Genomic DNA, 23,987 nt, shown 5'->3' with positions numbered 1-23,987 from the left:
CCACGATGGCACCAGCCAAACTGCACGTCCTCTTCTGCCTCTTCTGCTGCCTCCCCCCGGTGCATCCTTTTCACTGGCAAGACCCCCCTCCTTTTGACTCTAGGTCCCCAGGTAAGAGACGTCAAACTCCAAGTGACTTCAAGATGCTGCATATTTTGCTGTGTGAGGAAGTCCTCTTAAGAAGCGTTTGTCCAGGGGCTGGGGAGATAGCCCAGGTTAGTAATTGTTGTACAAGCCTTAGGACCTGAGATTGGATCCCCAACACTGATGTAAGAAGTCCCCAGTGTTGTGGGGGGGGTGGGCAGTGATGGGAGATACCTGCAACTGACTGCCAAGCCATCCGAGACGATTGGATGAGAATCAGGTTCAGTGAGAGATGCTGCCTCAAAAAAGCAAAGATGGAGGCTGATCATAAAAAACACTCTTCGTCGACCTCTGGCTTCTACAATCATGTTTACACATGTGCATGTGCACCTGAACATGCATGTGGGCATGTACACACTATCAAGGGTTTACCACACATGCACATGAATATGCACACATGCATGTAAATATATTCAGGGAAATATTTATTTTGCCGTAGGGAGGGGCCTCACTCCTTTCTCTATGACCCAAACCGAACAAGCGTGTGTTTTCTTGTCAGTTTCTTATGATCATGGAAAACGCCCGAAACACCTCCGCCTCCCCTCTTTCTCTGTTCCTATTCACCGCCTCCCAGGTGCAGGAGAGCACTTGCCTCTGGCATTTATAAGGCATTCTTCATCCCTGGTTGTGTCTTGACAAACAGGCTTAGTCCTGGGGCGGTGGAGAGGTATGTGAGAAGATAACAATTGGGACTCTTGAGGTCCAGAGGGACAGGACTGTTTCTACCAGGTGTGAGGAGAAGTGGAAGCAAGTAGATGCCTGGTACTATAAAGAAGAACGGATGTGGTCACTTTCTCTCTTTGTGTTACGAGGGGATAAAAGAGCAGGAAGGTTTAGACCATACGAGGAAGAGTAGCCAGTGTGGAACAGGTATATCTCTTGTCACCAAGAAGGACCTGTCTTGCAGGGACATTGCTTCTGGAGCAACACGAATGCCCGTTCATCTTAAAGAACTGTGACACACATAGTCTCAATCCATGTCTTGGGGAGAACACAGCAGGAGGTGCTAGAGAATGGTGTCACACTGGCTACACCCACTTTGAATCTAGCTGTTTGGGCTGGTTGGGTGACTCCTTCCCACGGTATCTACAAAAGGGCTTGCATAACTCCGTGTCATCGAGATACACTTTGCCCTACTTCATAATTGGGAAAATGGATGAATCAATAGGAAAAGGACTGGCCTTATATTGATATTTGCACAGGTAATTAAATAATATCTCAGAGGTCCATTCATCCCTCAATCCCTCTTAGGAAGTGAAGGCCCATGGATATGGTGGTGACTAAGGTGACTAAAACCTTGTCATCAGGGAACCTGTGACTTACTTGAAGTTAATCTTCCCAAGTATCTGTTTCAGGAGTTGGAAACAGGTCACAGGATGGGTACATTTTATATTATTTACTCTTATGGTGCAGGGTGAGAATTTAAAGACACATTTTCTATCCTCTTATCTTTAAACATCACTGGAAATCTGTTCCTTGAGGACAGGGTTATTAATCATTTATCTTCCTGGGACTTGTGTTAGCCTAATGCCATACTCATTCTAGATACTCAAAAGTTGATACATGAATATTTTTAAATTATAATAGATTAAAACAGTAGATGATTAATTTCTTGTTAAAGGAATACATTGAAAATATAGTTAATTAAGGTGATGATGTTTACTTGTGAGTGTGTGTTTGTGTTATAAATGCCTGAGTGTCTGTGAGTGTCCACAACTGTATACACAGTCAGAAGCCAGAGGAAAATGTCTAGGGTCGTGTTCTAGCGCTTCCCACCTCATTCCCTGGAGACAGGGTCTCATACTGAACCTGAACTTAGACTGGCTGTCAGCAAGCCCCAGAGATCTGCCTGTCTTTCTGCCTCAGCGCTGGGGTTTCAGGTCCGTGCAGCCATGCCTAGTGTTTTATGTGGTGCTGCAGATTTAATTTGGGTCCTCATGCTTATGCACCAAACACATTAACTCGTCTCCCCACACCCTCTGTTGGTTGTTTGGTACAGCCTTATGTAGCCCAGGCAGATCTCTAACTCACTAGACAGCAAATGCCAGCCTTGAATTATTTATCATGTTCTCTTTGCCAGCACTGATATTCCAGGCATGTATGTGCTGCCATACCCGGGAAAGCTTACCAGTACGGGCTGGAGATACACTACATGCTGATGAAGGGCAATAAAACTATAAAAGAATTCAATTTTTCCAGAATATATACATCCCAAGACTCAGGACATTTGACTAACAAAAATATATACCAAGTAGCATCCTAAGAGTCCAAAGTTCCTATTCAAATAAAGTTGAAGATTGGGAAAAGATGAATTCTGAGCCACAGGCTATAGCATCCAAGATGAGGTTGTTCCGACATTTCTTTCTTCTGTCTTCTGTTGATTCCAAACAGCTAGGAGGATGGAGATGGAGGCTCATGTGATGTGTGAGCTGTTAGGCACCCTTTGCTGCACCCAGTGTAATCCTTGTAGCTCCTAGATTTTGGATGATCAGGCTCCTAAAGAGAAGGTCTTGGAGAACCATCATTTGTTTGAGGAAGTTCCCATGGTTTCAGTAGAATTAAGACCTCATGTGTGGGCTGTGGAACTCTACTGATAGGAAGGTCTCCAAAGCAGCTAAGAGTTCTCTGGGGCTCCTCAACTGAGCTGTGAGAGCCAGTGGTCTCCCCACTGGTCCAGCCCTGCTATGGCTGCCTATGGGTGGGGACACAGATGCACACTGGCTGCTCACCACAGAAGGAGAGGCAGAGGGTGTCTTCTACCCCGTTACTCTCTAGACTTGTCGCCTCCCTGTTACACCAAGCCCGACCCTACAGATAACCTTACATGGGAGAAGAAGAAGCTTTTGTGATTCTAAAGAAGCCCTGGAATGTTCACCAAGAGGAGGCAAAAAGAAAAAATAGAAAAGTCTTTGGGGAAATGCCTGGAATTTTGAATGTTCCCTGAAGGAGTGTGGAAGCCCTAGGGTAGATCTGCTAAGCCCTTCTAAGGACTCCCCATCCTCTGAGTGATGAGAGGTTACCAGGTCTGGGGAAGGGAAGAAGTAACGGCAATTGGCTGCCAGTTACATCTACAGCCAGTTTTAGGTATGTAATGAATACATTCCTATCATCTGCTTTCATCCACACAGCTGTCTAGAGGCTGGTTAAGAGCCTTTATCTCCCACTCTACCAAAGGCACCAGAGAGAGGAGTTGAATTGTTTAGGCTGGAGCACCATAGCTCAGTATGTGAAACAGGACCCCTTGGGTCCAACACTGGGCTTCACTCCACTTTACCCTGTCTTTCTTGAAATTGCCTCCTACCATTGCTTAATCAGTGTGGTAGGCCAAGAGGTCTGGACCACGACACAACATTTCTTCAACTTGAGTCAGCCTACTTTGAATCTTTTTGGTTCAGTGGACTTGGAGTGAGGACTGGGATCTGCCTTGGTAAGCTCTGGGTGAGACCCACAATGCCAGCCTGAGGATCAGCTTCACGTAGGAGGCCTTGTGTATTCAGCCGGCTGGTGCTTCACATCTGAGTCATCAGTGGAGGATGTGAAGAAGATTACTGCCAAGATGCAAAGCCTTGCTGAGCAATGCTGCACGATAACAAGGCGGGTGCTACACTTCACATAACTCTGGGTGTTCGGTAGAGCCTGCGCAGTGCAAAACACAGAGTCTGTGCAGCAGAATAATCAGCTCCCATGATTCAACAAAGTGCATGCTGAGGGCAGACTTAGTGTATGAAGAAAAGTGTGAGTCTCGATTTGTTGTTATTTGAACCTAACATCTATTTTTTTTAAATTTTATTGTATTTGATGTATTAGTGTTCTGCATGCACACCTGCAGGCCAGAAGAGGGCATCAGATCCTATCATAGATGGTTGTGAGGCACCATGTGGGTGCTAGCAATTGAACTTAGGACCCCTGGAAGAGCAGTCAGTGCTCTTAACCTCTGAGCCATCTCTCCAGCCCATAGGCCCAACATCTAAAAGTAAAGCATGGATTTGATTGAAGTTTAGAAAGGAGAACAGTTGCAGATATATGGAAAGGTTTGGACTTCAGAGAAAAAAAGAGTGGGTGGGTCAGAGAACACATGATGGGTTGAATGCAGGACAAGAAAGGTTGGTGGTGTTTCATCTTAGTGCCCTCCTTTGCACAAAATCATACTGAGCCTGGTTCACCAGCAGTTGTATTTAGACTAGAGGGGCCAGCTCTTGAGCAGTAGCTAGTCTGGGCCGCTGTCCTCATTCTTGTGATCATACGGAATATTCCACACCTACGGAATTCTTGATTCTGAAGAAGAAATGTTTGTGTCTGGGATCAGGGATAACTCCAAATTAAGAACAAATCATAGATATTATATAAAGACTTGCTTGACCTGCGGGATTCTGGCCTGTAATTCACAAGATAGAGAATTCTAGGGTTCCGGGTGGGGCTGGACAGTTGCGGAGTGAGAAGAGGGAATTGGGAGGTGGCCTTTAGTTTCATCTTGGCCATTGGCTTTGATATTGCTATGGAAACATGTTAGGTCTAAATGGACAGAAGTGTAAGCATGCTGTGCACAGTGGAGCATCGATTTAACCCTAGCACTGAGGAGGCAGAGACCAGCTTGGTCTACAGCGTGAGTTCCAGGACACCTCGGGCTACACTGAGAAGCCCTGTCTTTCTCTCTCTCTCTCCCTCTCCCCCTCCCTCCCTCCCTCCCTCCCTCTCCCTCCCTCTCTCTTCCTCTCTCTCTCTCTCTCTCTCTCTCTCTCTCTATCTATCTATCTCTATCTCTCTTTCACACACACACACACACACACACACACACACACACACACAGAGTGTAAACACTAGTCAGAAACACCTGTCTACCTCCATCTTTTTATTCCCAAAAGCCCCATACATGGTTTATACAAAGCAGGCCCTTGAGTGGGGTGAGAAACGAGAGGGTGCTGGGGAAGTGAGTTAATCGGTAATGCGCTTGTCACACAAGTATGACTATCAGATCTCAGACAGCACCCATGTAAAATCCAGGCATGTGTCTGTAACTGCCGGTGCTGGGGAGGCGGAAATAGCTGAATCTGTGGAGCTCATTGGCCTGTCACCCTGTCCCATCAATCAGCTCCAGGTTCAGTGAGGATTCTGTCTCCAAAAAAATGGGGTGGAGAGCAACTGAAGAGAAGAACTAACATAGACCTCTGGTCTCCACATTCACACGCACAAATGAAAACACACACACACACACACACACACACACAAGGCCAGAAGCTATGAGCAGTACTTATTGCCTTATAAGTAGCGGAGGACTGGGCTGCTGCCATGTGCTTACATTACCTGAACCTATTTTTCAGCATGGTTCCATAAGATACAAGCGGTGATGTCTGCTGCCAGCTCTGGCCCTAGTAAAATCCCCAAAGGAAATGGATCTTACCCTGTCGGTTCTGCAGACTTGATGTTCGGTTATACTAATGAGGTAATGCCTTCCTTTGCCTTAACCTGAAATTCCAAGGCCTTGCCCTTGCTCTCTCGCACGCACATACGTGATGACTTGATCTTCCACTCACCTGGGAACGACTAATTGGCTGTTCCTGTTGCGACATGTTTGCTTCTGTGTCTTCCTTCAGTTGTTTATTGTCTCCTGATTAATGTACTGATGAATCCTACTTTATCTCAGATTTTTCTCTAGTCAGAGGATGGCTCCTCTATCTTCTCCTTTGTGGTTATTTTCAGGCACTCGGCAGCTTGAACACTTCCCTAGGCTTCTTAAGGAAAGACAGGGATTTGGGTCCTGGTGATAAACACAGTGCTGCACCTGGACTGTGTTTGATTGAGTCTGTTCCTTTCCTTTCCCAACAGAGCGTCTTCTTGCGATTGTATTACCCATCTGAGGATCAAGAACGCTTGGACACTGTTTGGATCCCAAACAAAGAATATTTTTTTGGTCTTAGTAAATTTCTTGGAACACCCCATTTTATAGGCAAATTTTTGAACTTCTTATATGGTAAGATTTCTATTGGTCCGGTTCTGAAGTTATATGCATAGTGTATGTATGTGTATATGTGTATATGTGTTTGCATGTGTATATGTGTATGCATGTGTATATGTTTATGTATATATGTATATAAGAAAGAAAAGTTAGAAGCAGTAAGACTATGGTTGATTTTCTCCTACGATGGTAAGGATGGAATTTCTTTTTCCTTTTCTAACTGTGTGTATGGTATGTGTATATGTGTGTTCTTATGCACACGAGTGAAGGCTAGAGGACAGCCTGAGGTGTTATTTCCTAGGAACGCAGTCTACCTCCTTTGAGACAGGCTCTCTCAGTAATCTGGGGCTCACCAGTTAGGCTACGATGGCTCATCGGCAAGCCCCAGGGATTCCCCTTCTCAGCCTCCATAGCACTGTGGAGGGTTACAGGCATGTGCCTCATATTTTTATACCACACGCAAGGCCAACACTTTACCAGTTGAGAGATCTCCCTAACCAGAGAGACAGGATTTCCTAAGGAATTAGGCAGCATTGAGAGAAGCAGTGCTCTTTATCATTTTGCGAATTCTGATTCGGATGGGATGGGCTGGGATGGGATAGGGATGTCATATTTGCCTTAACATCTTCTTTATTCCTGCTCCACAATTTTCCTTCTTACATCTTGTGGTGGAAGCCACCATGTGGTGCGAATAGCAAATTGTCTGGTGGGACCATTGCCTGTACATATTGTTTCAGACAAAAATAGAAAAATAGAAGCCAAGCCCAACTACCATCTCACTTATCATAGGAGATCTCCGTTGATGCCCATCACCCACCCACAGAGGACCCACTCTGTCCTACAGCCCAAGACAGCCATCATTCAATACATGCGCATTATACCAAGGAGACTTTCCATTCCTATCACTTCTTAGATTGGGTGTAAAATTGAACCTATGTTAACTATACCTTGAAATTTATCCTTCAATCTTGGAGAAGCCACTTGTTGGTCCTGGCCTCCCAGAACCAAAATAACCACACAGAAACTGTATTAATTAATATACTGTTTGGCCCATTAGCTCTAGCTTCTTATTGGCTAACTCTTATACTATTTTAACCCATTTCTATTCATTTGTATATTGCCACGTGGCAGTGGCTTACGGGCAAAGATTTGGCATGTCTGACTCTGGCGGCTCCATGGCTTCCCTCTGACTCTACCCTTCTTCCTCCCAGCATTCAGTCCAATTCTCCCCGCCTACCTAAATTCTGCCCTATCAACAGGCCAAGGCAGTTTCTTTACTCATTAATGGTAATCATAGCACACAGATGAGACTCCCACACTTCAAGTTCTTCAGTTTTGGGAATTCTCTTTAAGCTTATCCTCAGATTTTCATAGAAATTGCTTTAAAGCAGGAAAATACCCTAAACTAGAAAATTCTGCTGCATAGCATAGCAGCCATCACATTCAGTCTTCATGACTACATATATGTTTATAAGAAAATGACATCCAAATGATCATAACACGAATGATAAAAACACTAAGATGTGAAGGAAGGGAGGTGGTATTTTCCAGTTTTAAGCTTTTTACTAGGACTTTATATACAGAAAATGGGCGCTTTATATAAAAACACTAATTAGATAATGAGTTTCGTTAAAAGCGTCTAAGATAGTAATCACTCCCACCATTTTGTAGAAGAGGACTCTGAAGCTGAGGACCATGCCCGTGGTCAATAACTAGTCAGTGGCTGTCTCATGCAAAGCTCGCTCTGGCGTGTGAATTCCCCATCTCTCCCATCTTTCGCTGGACTGTGAAACGCCATGAGAGGAGTCTCTGGGTCTCAGGTCCTGGCTATCAGGACAATGATCTAAGGTCTCCTGCATGGTTAGTTTTAGATTAAATGTTCAACATTATCTCAAAACCTTGAAATAGAAGCAAAAAGTGTCCTTGCAGAATATGCCTGTAAGTAGGAAAACTTCTTCCCGTGGGGTCAGTGACAGTGACTAGCAATGCACTCATGGGGGAAAGACACATTGAGGTCCCTGGTTGGTGAGTGTCTAGTATCTGGCTTTTTAAGTGAGCGTACCAATTTTTAAAATCATTGCTAAGACTCCATGGGTTGGGGATTTGTACCCAGAAGATAGAAATTAGTTAACTAGCAGCATTTAAGCCAGAGGAAATACTGATTTCCCTCCTACTGTTGTCCAGGTTCAATGAAAACGCCTGCAAGCTGGAATTCTCCTCTGAAGACTGGTGAAAAATATCCACTAATTGTCTTTTCTCATGGTCTTGGAGGCTTCAGGTAATGCTTAGGAGACCAGACAGCTTTAGTTCCGAGCCATCACTGCCTAGATTTTTCTTTAAAACAAGCAAACAAACAGAAGATCAGATTTTAGAATGTAATGTTGGCCCATGTTGGACACTTGGGGTTCCCATTGACTGTGGGACTGGTCAAAAATTGGGTAGACTCTCTTCTCAGCACTGTGATCATAGTCTAGAAAATTATTTGATTTCTGCCACAGTAGTGATTGGCACATGGGAATTCAAGAAACCGATTTAGCCAGCCGTCTATAGAAAAGCTGTCTGGGAGCAGAGCTACATGTATTCAGCTTCGCATTGTCTATGGTTGCCACAGCAGGACTGAAATGTCTTTCTCACACAGCCAGAAGTAGCTACTCTGACCTGCAGAAGGCGGAGCTTCAAGTCTACACTGTCAACCACATTACTTCCTGTGCCTCCAGCAGTGGAAAACACAGTTTCCAAACATCCCTTTTCTGTTTCTGCAGACATGGGAAAGAGATCATAGATAATGAAGATGTGGTAGGGTATGGCTGTGACTGAGTTACGTGCCCTCTTCTCACTGTCTGATCATTTCCGGAACACTAGACGTGCTAAGTAGTCACACTGCTTTAAGTAGGTTCAAGGCACAAAAGGTACGCGTGCTCACTTGACCACAGCTGAGAAGACTCAAGGGCCTGAAACAGGCCAAACAGCTAGGAAGTGATGGAACCTGACCTACCTTCCTATGGACGGCCTCCCTGTGTACATTACCTTGTCAAAAGTTTGTGAAGTTGTGAAGAAGGTTCACTTCCTGCTCTTGTAGAGAACCCAAACTCATATACCAGAGCCCCCATCAGATAGCCCTCAGCTACGAATGACTCCAGCTCCAAGGGATACAGTGCCTTCTTCTGGCCTCCACATGTACCTGCACACGTGTGCACATACACAAATAAAAAAATTTAAATCTTTGAAAAAGAAGACCTTTAATCCCAGCACTCAGGAGACAGAGACAGGCAGATCTCTGTGAGTTTGAGGCCAGCCTGGTCTACAAGAGCTAGTTCCAGGACAGGCTCCAAAAGCTACAGAGAAACCCTGTCTCAAATAACCAAAAATAAATAAATAGATAAGTAAATAAATAAATAAATAAAAAAGAAAACCTTACCTCCTCTAACCCTAAATGTAAGCCTTTGTTCTTAGCTCTGTCTCATAGGTGACAACAAAATTGAGTAACTATCTAAAAATCAGATAGCTACTAAATGATAAAGATTTCAAAACTTCAAACTTAAGTTCAGCTCACTTTAGCACTGAGCTGTGTCCCCAACATTTGCCTTTGATAATTAGATAGTATTTTACATGTCAGTAGACAATGGACAAGCAGATCCTTTTCTGAGCAGTTACTAAGAGGAAAAGGAAGTCACTAGATAAGGAAAAAATTGAGTCAAGGATGAACTGAAGAAGATAGTCAGGGGAGGAATGAGGAGTGAAAGAGAATAATTAAACCTCTCTTTGTGTGTGTTTGCGTGTGTGTTTGTGTGTGTGTGTGCTGTAGACATGGGTCTGCATCAAAACCCAAAAGCCATTATTTGTAATCACTGTGACATTAACTTGGAGTTTCTTTAATTCAGAATTCTTGACAGTTTAGACCACATAATTTTGGCTCGCTTTAGAGGTCCTATCCTATGTACTGTAGGACGTTTGGCAGTGTCTCTCTGCTCAGTAGATGCCCTAGCCTCCTTTCTCCAGAGGAAGTAAAACACCTCCAGACACTGCCACATGCCTCCCAAGCAGTAAGCTCTTTGAGGACCAGAGCTGCCCAATGTGCTGATACAGGGTGTAACAGGCTCCATGTTCTTCGTTTTCTTAGTGGACTTGGGTTTGTAATGACTGTTGGTAACTGTAATGCTTCCCTTTTTTGTTTTCTAGAACAATTTATTCTGCTCTTGGCATTGGCCTGGCATCTTATGGGTTCATAGTTGCTGCTGTAGAGCACAGGTATGTTCTTGTATATGTCAAATTGAAAGAACAAAACAAAACAAAAAACATGCTAGCATTCTTAACTATACCTATAACTATTCTATAAGCTCCTAAAAGCCATGGGTGGAATTTTGCATGATGAGAACAAAAAGAGAATGAACTACATTGTCAAGACTTTCAAGAGTTCATGCTCTGAGGACAGTAAAGGTCTGCTGTGGAAAAAGCTGCAGTATTTCAGGCACTATCTTGGTCCTTTAGAATTTGTAACAATCCTACTTGATGGTTGTTTCCTTCATTTCACATGAACTAGAAATGGAGGTACTACAGGTAATTTAGCCAAAGTCATTTTGCCCAAAATACCTAAAGTTATTAGATGCCAATGCTGTAATTCAATTTCAGAGAGTTTTGTTTTGTGTTGTGTTTTGTTATTTTTGTAGTACAGGGTGTTGGAAACAGGACATTGTGCATGTTAGGTAAACACTTTACCATTGAGCCCTGTCCCCAGCTCATGAGAAATGGCTTTCAACGTGGTCCCGATGTTGCCTTCTAGGATTGTGAAAGCAGAGGGGTTATTTGCACGTTTCTAGACAATGGATGGTTAGATCCTTTCCCGAGCATCCCCTTGGAGTCCTCTTGTTTTTGTGGAGGGAAAGTAGAGCAGAAGAGGTACAGGAAGCCAACAGATGAGAGGAAAACTGAGCAAGGATGAAGCCGCGGAAGACTGTCAGATGAATGGAGCGTATCTAATCTGTGGGTGTCATAGAGATGGATCCGCATCCGCAACTCATAATCTAATCTGTATGTGTCGTAGAGATGGATCCGCATCCGCAACTTACTATTTTGATGACCAGGTGGCTGCAAAAGCAGACAACAAGTCTTGGCTTTACCTGAAAATGCTGAAGCAAGAGGAGGAGGAGAGAGTTCGGAAAGAGCAGGTACAGTTCAAGGAGAAAAGAGGCACTGCGGCCTTGAAAGCATGATGTCTGTTCATGTTAGCTGCTAGCTCTCCCACTTGCCCAAGGGTCTGTCAGAAGGCTCTCCAAGGGGAGAAAACTCTTTGTATTGAAATGTCTGTTTCACAGAAAAACCAAGCAAAATTACTCTGGGAAATGACAATAGCATTCAGAATTCTTTTCTGTTAAAGTATCTGGTTTTTAAATCTCAAAACTGATAATGAAAATGACTGGATCTTCAACCCTAGAAGCATTATTAAAAAGGTTTCAGAGAGGCTGCATACAACAGTCTAAATATACAGGTCTTGCCTAGAACTCAGGAGGCAGAAGCAGGCAGACCTCTGTGAGTCTGAGACCATTTTGATCTACTTATTGAGTTCCAGGTTATTCAGAGCTACATAATGAGACCCTGTTCCCTTACCCCACCCCCTACAAATGTACAGGTCTTAAAATGCACCTGTCTGTGAATGCTGGCTCCATCACTTGGCAGTAGAAAGATGCTGAGCAAGTAAAACTTGTGCTTTGATTGTTACAAAGTAGTGAATGACAATATCTGTCTGTTGTGGTCATTGGAATCATTTCTTGAGATAAAGTATACTGACTGCTTCTTTATCTTGGGTGTGTTCAATGTGGTGTAGTACTTAGACCCACACACATTTCATCGAAGTAGACTACATCACTATGGAATCTTCCTTTCCAGGAAGCCCAGAAAGCTACATGATTCATAAGGTCCCTCCCCGAGGTTGCGCAGCTAGGATTTAGCTGATTGTTCTACTGCTTGGGGGGAGATGGCTTTTGTGAGTCACCATGCACGCACATGTAAGTGACCTTGGTGAAATCGGTTCTTTGGCCTGTTGGCGTCCTCTCTAGGGATGGATAGACTTTGCTCACATGCTGTATACATTATGCTCACATATTGTATACATTAGTATGCAATAACTAGAGATGCAAACAAGTCACCTCTCAGGGAAGCAAGAGGTGAGCCTCGCTGCAGCTGCCATCCACATCACATGCTTTTATTCCCGTCGTTTTGCCCCCCCCCCCCCCCGAGGTATTTGTAGTGTCTAACCATTTTCCCACAGGCAACCCTACTCAAACATTACTGTGTGACAATGTCTTGCAGTATCATTTCCTTCTGACTATTGTCTCAGGTGCGGCAGAGAGCGAAAGAATGCTCCCGGGCTCTCAGTGCAATTCTTGACATTGCGTATGGAAACCCCAAAGAGAACATCCTGGATTCAGATTTTGATTTGGAACATCTGAAGGTGGGCATGCGGTAGAGCTCTTTCTTCCTTGGTCTGTGATTTTGTATTGTTCTCTGTTGGCTGTTTTTCTGCTCCATCGCAAGGTATGTGATCAGAGCCTTTGTGATGGATGGCTAGGATGGTCAGCGTGCCACAATCTAGAATCACCGGGCAAGAGAGACTCAATGAGGGGTGGTCTACATTGGGTTGGCCTGTGGATATGTTTGTGGGGGACTGTTTTAATGAATTGATGTGGGAAGTCCCCTGGGGGCAGCACTAATCCCTAGGCAGGGGATCCTGAACTGTGGAAGAGTGGAGAAATCCACCTAAGCCCAGCAAACGAGTAAGCTAGCATGCATACATTCATTTATCTCTGGGCTTGATTGTTGATGTTATATGACTAGCTGTTTGAAATTCCTGCCATCTTCACTTCCACACCACTGTGAACTATAAACATGGAACTGTGAGCTAGAATAAATCCTTTCTCATCAAAGCTGCCCCTTCCCCCCCCCCCCAAGGTATTTTATCACATCAATAGAAATAAAACTAGACCAGAACATGCCTGCATGCATGTGTACATGTGTGTGTGCATGAACACATATGCCCACACCCCCAGATGCACACGCACACAACGCAGGCATCAGCGAAACCTGCACCAGGTTGAATTACGAATAAAACTCCTCTTTGAACTGGCAGTTCATATGGTTCAGCTCCAGACTTTCACGGGAGGCAATTTGTTGGATAGGAATGGCTTCATATTAGCTTGATCTTGAAGACTTAGCCAAATGTTTTGAATGATATTTCTTTGGGTGGTACAAGTGTGGCATGAGCTGCAGGTTGGAGGACAGGGTGTAGAAGGAACTAGAAGTCGTTTAGTTTGAGGATAAGATACTGATCACTTCTCTAGATCCAACCAAGAGCCACCTTCTTCTGTCTTTGTGCCGCCTTACACAACCCCTTGGCCTGACACAAGCACCTTTTTTTTTCTAACTCCTGTCTAATCTTCAACACTCAAGTCAGGCATCACCTCCTCTGAGAAGCTCCTGGGGACTCCAGGACCTTTGCAGAGCCTGGGTTAGCTCCCACACTACTGTCTGTGCTCCTGGGCCTCAGGGCCTCAAACGCCGGGCTGCATTTCATTCTGTTGAATGTCTCTATCGGGTTCTTCTATGGTAAACTGTGAGCTCACTGAAAATGAGACTACAATGTCTGACAGGGGGACATTCAATAAGTACTTAGGTTGAATAAACTGAGAAACATGGGATGAGGTAACACAGAAATCAGAGAGGCTCAATTTCAGTGTAGATGATAAAAACCAGTAAGTTTACCTCTGAATCTCTCTCTCTCTCTCTCTCTCTCTCTCTCTCTCTCTCTCTCTCTCTCTCTCTCTCTCTCTCTCTCTCTGTGTGTGTGTGTGTGTTTGTGTGTGTGTATGTGTGTGTATAAAACTTATGTGCCAGTTCACGAGATGACTGAACAATGATATTGAGGGAGAGAGTTCAATGACAGATTGCCCGTGACTTATTGCTGTTTATTCTATAATTCCAGGACTTCACTGTGGTGCCAGAGATAGCAGAAAGCATAATTAGAATATTGAATTCTGATGCTATCTGCAGGCTATCACTGTGTGGTGTGAAGTTCTTTTGAAATACTGAGTGGCATGGCAGCTGCCAGTTATGTAACCTTGGGAAAGCCATGGATCCTCCCCAGGGCCATGGGTTGCCAGCACACTTTGTATGCATAGACTCAGAACAATCTATACAAGAAGTCACCCAACTGTAGATTGAGTTTTCTTGCGGTGAGTTTTATTGCCGTGTCCTTGACCCTTCTGGCTCCTACTATCCTTTCTTTTCTTCCTCTGCGGGATTCCCTGAGCTCTGCCTAATGTTTGGCTGTGGATCTGCATCTGTTTCCATCAATTGCTGGATGAAACATCTCTGATGACAATTGGGCTAGGCACCAATCTGGTCACGGGAGATAGCCAGTTCAGGCAATGTATTGGCTATTGCTAGAGGTCTAAGCTGAGGTCTTCCTTATAGAGTCCTGGGAAATTCCCTTGTGCCAGATTTTTACATGACCCCAAAATGTTGACAGAAACCACTCATTTGTTTCCCGGCTACTCTGACCCAAAATAACCACACAAAACTGTATTAACTAAATCACTGTTTGGCCTATTAGCTTGTGCTTATTTTTTTGCTAACTCTTATATCTTAAATTAACCCATTTCTATTAATCTGTGTATTGCCACGTGGCTGTGGCTTACTAGCAAGGTTCTGGTGGACTCCTGCGGAGGCATCTGTCTCCTGCGGGTGGCTACATGGTGTCTCCCTGACTCTGCCTATTCTCTCTATAAATCTTTTCCAGCCTAGCTATATTCTGTTGAGACACTGGCCAAAAGCAGCTTTTTTTATTAACTAGTAAAAGCAATACAACCAAAATGCTCCCCCTTTCCAGCAGCCTCTTTCAGTACTCTCCCTGTCCTCTGCCCCCCTAACCTGATCACTCATCCTTGGTTCACTCCCAGAATCTCTTCTGTTTCCCCTTCCAAGGGACATCTGGGTGCCCTTCCTCATGAATTCTCCTTGCTATCTAGCCTCTCTAGGGCTGTGGACTGTAGCATGATTATCCTTTACTTCATAACTGATATCCACTTATGAGTGAGTAGATACTGTGTGTTCCTTGGTCTGGGTTATCTCACTCAGGATGATTTTGTTTTAGTTCCATCCATTTGCCTTCAGATTTCCTGGTGTCCTTGTTTTTAAAAAGCTGAGTAAAACTCCATTGTATAAATTGACCACTTTTCCTTTGCCCTTTCCTCAGTTGAGGGGCATCTAGATTATTTCTTGGTTCTGGCTGTTACAAATAAAACTGCTGTGAACAGTTGGAAAAAAAAAAACTTATGTGCCTATGTGTGTGTGTGTGTGTGCTCTATTATGCCATCAAGGTACTGACAGACCTGAAGTGAGTAAGGATTGTATGACAGACAGAACTGTTTGATGTGATCTTCTAACACCAGGTGAGACAGTAACTCGCTGTTCTGCTGTTTTCACCCAGGGCGCTATTGATGGGGATAAAATAGCAGTGATTGGACATTCCTTTGGAGGAGCGACAGTTATCCAAACCCTCAGTGAAGACCAGAGATTCAAGTAAGAGACAAAACAAGACAACCAAAATGACTGGAATTGAGGGCAGGGTAATACACAGAAGAGAGAACTGTTTGTTTTTCTGAAATTCTAGCGATTAGGGGATCTTTGGGGTTTGCACACCTTATTATTTTTCTATATTTGTTTGTTTCATTTTACATGCATGGATGCTTTGCCTGCCTGTATGTATGCCGTGCGCTGTGTGCATGCTTTGTGTTGAAAGAGGTCAGAAGAGGGCATCAGATGCCCTGGATCTGTAATTACAGATAGCTGTGAGCTGCCATGTGGGTGCTGGGAATTGAACCTACGTCCTTGGCCATAGAAACTCCTAGTGTGGACCTCTGCAAGAGCAGTAAAGACTCTTAACCATTGAGCCATCTCCCCAGTCCCCAAAGTTATATTTTCTCAACGGTTACTACATGTGTTTTACCCTCTAAATACAGTCCTCTGTGTCTGGGTATCTTGTTACTCTGAAATAGTGTAACAGACACTGTAAGAGAAGAGGTTGCTTGTTTGTCTCTCTGCCCAGTTCCTGGCCGCCCAGCTAGCTTGGCCCTGAAATAATCACAGAGAAATTGTATTAATTAAATCACTGATTGGCCCATTAGCTCCAGTTTCTTATTGGCTAACTCTTACGTCTTAGTTTAACCCATTTCCAGTCATCTGTATATCACCACAAGGTCGTGGCCTACCAGCAAAGATTCAGCATGTTTATCTCTGACAGTGGGTCCATGGTGTTTCCTGACTCTGCCCTTCTTTCTCCCAGCATTCAGCCTAGTACTCCCTGCCTACCTAAGTTCTGCCCCATCAACAGGCCAAGGCAGTTTCTTTATTCATTAATGGCAATCACAGCACACAGAGGGGACTCTCACATAAAGACACACTGTGAATGAAGCACCTAAGACTTTGGAAATGGGCTGGAGAGTTTAATCAGCAGGTGAGAGCATGCAGTTAATCAATTCCCAACACCACGTCAGGCAGCGCATAGCCACCTCAACTCCAACTCTAAGAGATCTGGCACCATCTGCTGGCTGTTTTGGAAATCTGCATATAACTTCCCATGTACACACAGACAGACAGACACACAGACACACAGATACACACACAGACACAGACATACACACACCAAAAACAGACAAGCAAACAAAAAAACTTAAAAAAAACAATGTTTGAAACACAGAAGAAATAAGGCAAAATTGCTGTTTTTCAGTTTTGAAGTAATTGCAACTGATTTACAGGTATTTTGGAAACCTTGTGACAAAAATGAATATGGAAAACTTCAAGAAAATGGTCGACAGCTGTTTAGTAAGTTGCTGTGGTAGGAAGGTCTCTCTCTACTGGCAATGCCAGGTCAACAGTGTTCCAAAGCCGACCATAGCTCCTGAGAGCCGGGTAGTAGGTTGCTGGGGTAGGAAGGTCTCTGCTGGCCACCCTACATTCTCCACCACTATGTGTCTGCAGATGCGGGGTCGCTCTTGATCCGTGGATGTATCCGGTGAGTGAGGAGCTGCGTTCCAAAATCCCTCAGCCCCTCTTTTTCATCAACTCTGCACAATTCCAGTCTTCTAAAGCCATCGAGAAAATGAAAAAGTTCTACCAACCTGGCAAGGAAAGGAAAATGATCACAATCAGGTAAGTGCTCACTTGCTAGATGCTAGACTTGAAACTCCGCAGAGTGGATATTATCATCGGGGAGTCTTGGCAAAATGACTGTGCTGGTGTTTAGATTTTAATATAGAGAATATACTCTGTCACCTCCAGTACTCTTAGACTTTCTCTCTTTCTTTTTTCCCAAGACAGGGTTTCTCTGTGTAGACCTGGCTGTCCTGAAATTCACTTTGTAGACCAGGTTGGCCTTGAACTCAGAGATCTGACTGCCTCTGCCTCCTGGGTGCTGGGATTTAAGGTGTTCACTGCTGACTTACTCTTTCTTTTTTGATGTGATGAATGTGTTTTGCCTGCCTGCCTGTCTGTCTGTGCACCAAGTGTGTGCAGTGTCTGCAGAGGCCAGGAGAGGGCATCAAATCCCCCCAGAACTGGAGTTGCACACAGTTGTGAGCTTTGGGTACTGAGAGCCAAACCCTGGTCATCTGCAAGAGCAGCCAGTGCTCTTAACCATGGAGCCATCTCTCTAGCCCTAAACTTAAATGAAAATGTTTTTAGTTCTTATATTGGCAGTTTAGTCTATATACTAGATACTGACTATGTTCATCTGAACACTTGAACATACCTACGTATATGGGGGAGTAGGAGTAAGGGACAGCAGTTCATTCTTAGGCCATGTAAGGAAGTCTTTAAAGAAAAAGTGAGAGCATCTATTGTTTGTCTGTTGGAACAACACATGAGTTTATGAACTTTGCCAAGCTCTAAAAGGATGCCTTTGAGTGATAGCCATATGCTTATATCCTGATGTGGTTTTAAACTCACAAAAATATTATTTGAACTGGGGCTAGAAAGGTACCCAGCAGTTAAGAGTGGTTGCTACTCTTGCAGAGGACTGAATTTTGGATCCTAGCTCCCATGTCAGGCCGTTCACAAATAAATGCCTGCATCTCCAGCTCTAAGGGATTCCATGACCCTTTCTAATCTCTGTCAGAAAATGCACAAACACACACAACACACACACACACACACATGCACACACACACACACACACACATACACACAGAGAGAAATAAAAATAAATATTTTAAAAAAGACTTTCAAGCAGAAATAAAGCTCATCTTTCTATTCTCTGAACCCTGGTTAATTCAGGAGAGGGGGAAAAAGGCAGGAAGGATGTTCCTAGAATAGTTCCACCTACCCACAACTTGGCTTTTCAGCTTCCATTTCCATAGCTCTAATGACCCATGGCCAGTTGTGGTCAGGGAATATTAACTGGGAAAATTCTCGAAATAACAATCCACCTTTTCAAAGTGTGAGCAGCTCTCTACAACATAGTGAAATCTTGTATCATCTTGGCTTGATGGGAACCGTTCCTTCGTCCAGTGCATGCGTATTCTTATGTGCAAACCTCTTGATGATCACCTCTTGTCACCCAGCCATCAGACCAGTTATCATGGGGCTAAGTATTCAAGATAAATACAGTTCAGTAAACTAGTGAGCAAGGGAAAGAGAAAGGCAATTACTTTTCCATTTTTTTCCCCTTTCTCTTCTCCTTTTTAAAAAATGTTTTGGTTACTTTTCCTGTTTTTGTGTTAAAGACAACAGCAACAACACAATTCTCTGTGGGCTGGAGAGATGGCTCAGCAGTTAAGATCACCCGCTGCTCTTCCGGGGCATCTGGGTGATCTTCCCAGCACCCACATGGCAGCTCCCAACCATCTACAGCTCCAGTGGAGATTGGATACCTCATTCTGGCCTCCACGGGTACTTACTGTACATATGGGGCACAGACACATTCAAGCAAACACTCATACACATAAAATGAAAATGAATAAATTATCAAAACAGTTCAAAAGAGCACTCACTACTAAAAGGGAAATGAAAGAGAAAAATACTCTGAGAAGAGTTAGCTCATAGTTCAAGATGACAGTCTGACAGTGTCACGGAGCATCAGAGAATTTCCCACAGGCATGCATGGGGTCTGTCTATCGGTGGTTACACAGTATATTCACGGGGTCTGTCAGTGATTCCACAGTGTATACATGGTGTCTGTCTCTCGATGATCACACAGTATATTCATGGGGTCTGTCTCCCAGTGATTCCACAGTGTATACATGGGTCTGTCTCTGGGTAATTCCATAGTATATACATGGGGTCTGTCTCTGGGTGATTTCACAGTATATTCATGGGGTCTGTCTCTCGGTGATTGATTCCACAGTATATACATGGGGTCTGTCTCTCGGTGATTTCACAGTATATAACGGTGACAACTGAGATTTGTTTTTGTTTCTAGAGAGGCTCTTACTCTGTCTTATCTTAGCCCTATCCGACCTCAACTCAGAGATCTGCCTGCCTCTGCCTCCTGAGTTCTGGGATCCAACACACCACCACTCCCAGATGCACATATATTATTTTCATTATAAAGCATTAAGCTTCCTGTATTTTTCAAGATGTCGTTCCAGCACTTGGGAGACTGAGGTAGGAGGACTGTGAGTTGGAGTCTACTCTGGGCTATAAAGACATTGTCGCAAAGAAAGGTTTGATTATTCTAATCCATAAATTAAACTTTTCATAAGTGGATGGGAAAATAGAGAAACAAACAAACAAATCCCAGGCACTTCTCTATCTTTGGTTTCACTTGCTCCTGCCCCTCCTGCGTAAGGGAAACTTGAGGGCATTATCCTTATCCCCCGCCCCCTCCGCCCCCCCCCCCGCCCCCGCCCCGGATTAACGAATGGGCGGAGTCATTTCCATCTGAAACCGGTTGTTGGGAGAAGTGGCCCTACAGTGGGTCCTGTAGAACTGAGAGTTTAGACAGATGGTGAGGCACAGGCAGTTTAAAACTTCATGTTAATGCATTTGTATGATTGAGTCTCTAATTCTTAACCGGAAGTCTTATAGAGCACTCAATCCTCGGGCTCCGCCTCCATCTGCAGTCTGGAAGCGGAGGTGGGGGAACGCTTGTGTCCAGCTCCCTGTATCCTTCCTATACATGCTGGGGCCCCAATCCCATGCTGTCTTGTAATGGGAGGCTCTTCACCTGTGCCTGCTGCGATCTCTCCCTACTTCCTTTCTGGACTCACCTCTCAACCTTTATCTTCCTTTCTCTGTGAGAGCCCTGGACTGGAGATGGCTCAGTAATGGAGAGCACTTGCTGCTGCTGCGCACCAGAGTTTGGTTCCCGGCACCCAAGTCAAGTGGCTCATGACACCTCTTGTAACTCTAGATGGGACTGGAGAGTGAAGAGCTGCTCTCAGAACAGGCTCTCAAGGAATGCTGATAGTAGATGGGAGCAGAGTGGCGAGCCAGGGTGTCGGGTCGGAAGGGAAGGCACAAGTGTGGAGGAAACACAAACGTGCAACAGACACAAGAAGTATCTGATGTTTCAGAGTAGAAAAGGAAGACACAAACCCTCGGAATGACTGACCTGGCTGACGCCATCTGTGGCTGGTAAATTAGAGAGCCGTGTAAGTGATGTAAGCTGCTTGCGATGAAACACAGGGACTGATCTAACATCTCTAATCCTCGCAGCTCTGACTGGCATTAAATCATACTATGCTGAGGGACAGGGGTAGGTGGTAGGCTCTGTATGAGATGACGACTCTTTGAACACGTACTATGTTCCATCTTCTCACAAGTTTTTCTGGTCAACGGAAGACTAATTTTTTTTTTAATTAAGATGCTGGTTGCGCCAGTTAGTTTTTGACAACTTCATACAAACTGGAGTCATCTGGGAAGAGGGAGCCTCAACTGAGATATTACCTCCATCAGACTGGCCCGTGGACTTGTCTTTGGGGGCATTTTCTAATGACGGGTGTGGGAGGGCCCAGCCCACCTAGGAGCGAGCTGTGCCTGACTGGGCCCTGGGTTCTATAAGAAAGCAGGCTGAGCAAGCCATGGGCAACAAGCCAGTAAGTAAGCAACACCCCTTCACAGTCTCTTTCAATTCCTGCCTCTGGGTTCCTGCCTTGTCTTGCCTTGACTTCCCTCAATGAAGGACTGTATATAATCTGGAAGTGAGCTAAACCCTTTTCTCCCCAAGTTGCTTTTGGTCATGGTGTCTATCAGAACAAGAATCGTAAACTAGGGCACAATTTTTTCCCCCTAGCAGAAAGAGGAATTGTATTTCAGGATCCTTAAATGGACATCTTTTGACCCTCATGAATATCGAAAATGACCAGATTCCACATTCTGTTTCTTTGTTTTACAGAGAATTGTCTAGCTGGGCCAGAATCACTTTTGTACAAATGGTTTTTTTTCAAGCAACAGGAATTATAGTTATCTTTCTCTTTTAGGGGCTCAGTGCACCAGAATTTTGCCGACTTTACTTTTGTGACTGGCAAAATCATTGGAAACAAGCTGACATTAAAAGGAGAAATAGACTCTGGCGTGGCCATCGACCTCACCAAAAAAGCCTCATTAGCTTTCCTACAGAAGCATTTAGGTAAGAAACGGCCTTCCTCTGTGACTCAAGTCGCTTGGTCTCAGGACAAAAACATTTTATAGTCATTCAGTCTTAGTCTTATTGTAGCTTTTCCATTTGGTTTTCAGTAGATAAAGCAGTAAATTAGTTTAAAAAGGAACACTTCAAAAAGTGAATTATGGTGCCTTGCATTCTTTAATATGTGTATATTATCTTTAGTATATATATGCATTAGTATATTTATCTATATCTATATAGATAGAGGTATATATACTTGTCGAACCTAACATTCCTTCTGTGGAACGTGGGGTGAATTTACATGTCAGGGATACTGACAGCCACTTGCTTTTCTCTAAGCCTCTCTGGAGATTCTGCATTTGCTAATGCAACCTGGTGACCTCAGACAGAACTGGCAACCCAATGTTCTGTTCTCACTGTAATGGTTCTGTAACTGGTGATTTGATGGTGCCACCTAGCGGCACCCAACTGTTAGAGTCTTGACAGTGTATTTTATATATATATATAGGACTTCATAAAGACTTCAATCAGTGGGACTCTCTGGTGGAAGGACATGACAAGAATCTGATCCCCGGGCCACCCTCAAATGTCGTCACCCAGTCCCTGGCTCTGCAACACTCTCCAGGATCACACCCCCAGAATTAGAAGAGCTGGCTACACAATCTACTTGTGGAAATGAGATGACAATAAGAGAGAGAACGAGAGAGAGAATGGAAGAGATAGAGACCTTAATGTATTTATCCAAATAACCATTTTTTAAATGTACGCTGTACTGTAGAACAATGATGGATGCCTAGACTAAGATTTTTCCCATGTAAATTAAAGAATACAATGAAGAGCATATGAAAACCATTACCAGTCTAAATCTTAATTTTCCAAAGCTGGTGGTCTTTGTGTCAAATGAGAATCTGATTTCCTAGTATACTTACAGAAAAGTCTACTGATGGGACGAAGGCAGTGAAAATCAAGATTCCCAAACTTACAATAAAAACACATCATCCTGTCTTTGGTTTTCTGTTCTGAGCAGCAGAGTTGAGTTTGAGCCACGTAGACTCTGCTTGGAATCTGGCAGCATTTCTCTGACTTTTGGCTGAGGTAAGAAACTTCAGCTAAAGCCATTGTCCTGATGCTGCAGGCTTGGTGATGTTGTCCAGTTTCAGCTGATGGTGAGATGTCATGTGGGTGGGGTTTTTAGAATATCTGGGGCAGGGGCAATAGAGTCAAGAGAGTTGGTATTTTAGGTTTTTAGTACTTTAATCTCTGTTTACTAAATGGAGATGCGGTGGTGTTAGGCTGCCTGAGGCAGGCCAGGAGTCCCTCACCCTCACCCCAACAGTAGCTGTTTACCCAAAGACTGTGAAGGGCACAAAGGAAATGTTCAAACTTCTCAGCTAACTTGGGATGTTTTAAATTTCTATGACATAATGTGGGATGATTAACAGCTAGGCGGAAGTTATGTGCACTATGCGTGTGCATGTGGGATGCTGCATGTATGGTGTTCGCACATGCATTGCCTGCGGGTGCACATGTCATTACACACATGTGGAGGTCAGGAGGCATCTCCTCACCAGTAGCCATGAACGTAAAGTCTTTAGATAAAATTCCTGAACACAAAACTGAAGGCTTTTGTAATCTGGCCATAATGTGTCTTCTCTCCCTCTTGGTAATTTATAATATTTCTCTATGTCAGCCAAACTGTCTATTGCATTTATCTTAAGAACAAGCCATGTTTTTCAATTTGTAATAACTCTTCGCTCCTCTGTTTGGGTGTGCATACGCATGCACACATGCATGTCTGTGCGTGTGCGCACGTGTGCGCGCATGCATGCCTGTGCATGTGTGTGCGCATGCGTGCATACGTGCATGCCTGACACACACACACGCCTGCCACTTGTGCAGGTGCTGGTTGAGCCCAGAAGAGGACACTGCCTTTCCTGGAACTGAAGTTACAGTTATAAGCTGTCTCACATTGATGCTGAGAACCGACCTCTAGTCCTCTGTAAGAACAGTCTTGCATTCTTGCCTCTTAACTGCCGAGTCATCTCTCTGCCCTCTTCCTCATTTTGTAACGCAACTCTCTCTTCATTTGTACTTACTGAAATAATGCCCATGTGCTGTTGATGACGACGCTTTTGCGTTTTCAAGGCCAGGCCTCACTCTGTAGCCCCCGCTAGCCTGGGACTCACCCAGTAGACCGGGCTTGCTTTGAACTCAAGTCTGCCTGCCTTTGGCTCCGGAGTGCTGAGGGTAAAGAACTGTGTCACCACGCCCTAT

The 23,987-nt window shown here is 44.2% G+C and overlaps 1 protein-coding gene across 1 annotated transcript in view; it reads left to right on the top strand.

The window, feature by feature from the left end:
• Nucleotides 1-22,565, top strand: part of Pla2g7 (phospholipase A2 group VII) — a 40,962-nt gene extending 18,397 nt beyond the window's left edge. The window contains exons 2-12 of the mRNA XM_038343044.1: nt 1-111; nt 5,463-5,584; nt 5,968-6,112; nt 8,282-8,375; nt 10,277-10,345; nt 11,139-11,262; nt 12,432-12,545; nt 15,579-15,670; nt 17,129-17,299; nt 21,568-21,716; nt 22,222-22,565. The exon at nt 1-111 is cut by the window's left edge and continues 29 nt beyond it. Of these exons, the coding sequence (XP_038198972.1) occupies nt 6-111; nt 5,463-5,584; nt 5,968-6,112; nt 8,282-8,375; nt 10,277-10,345; nt 11,139-11,262; nt 12,432-12,545; nt 15,579-15,670; nt 17,129-17,299; nt 21,568-21,716; nt 22,222-22,358 (1,323 nt within the window). The 5' untranslated portion in view covers nt 1-5 and the 3' untranslated portion in view covers nt 22,359-22,565. The remainder of the gene's footprint in view (nt 112-5,462; nt 5,585-5,967; nt 6,113-8,281; nt 8,376-10,276; nt 10,346-11,138; nt 11,263-12,431; nt 12,546-15,578; nt 15,671-17,128; nt 17,300-21,567; nt 21,717-22,221) is intronic.
• Nucleotides 22,566-23,987: the final 1,422 nt, after the last annotated feature.

Source organism: Arvicola amphibius, chromosome 9 (genome assembly GCF_903992535.2).
Source record: "Arvicola amphibius chromosome 9, mArvAmp1.2, whole genome shotgun sequence".
Lineage (NCBI taxonomy): Eukaryota > Metazoa > Chordata > Mammalia > Rodentia > Cricetidae > Arvicola > Arvicola amphibius.
The sequence above is the reverse complement of the archived record's forward strand: the minus strand, read 5'-3'. Positions and strand labels throughout refer to the sequence as shown.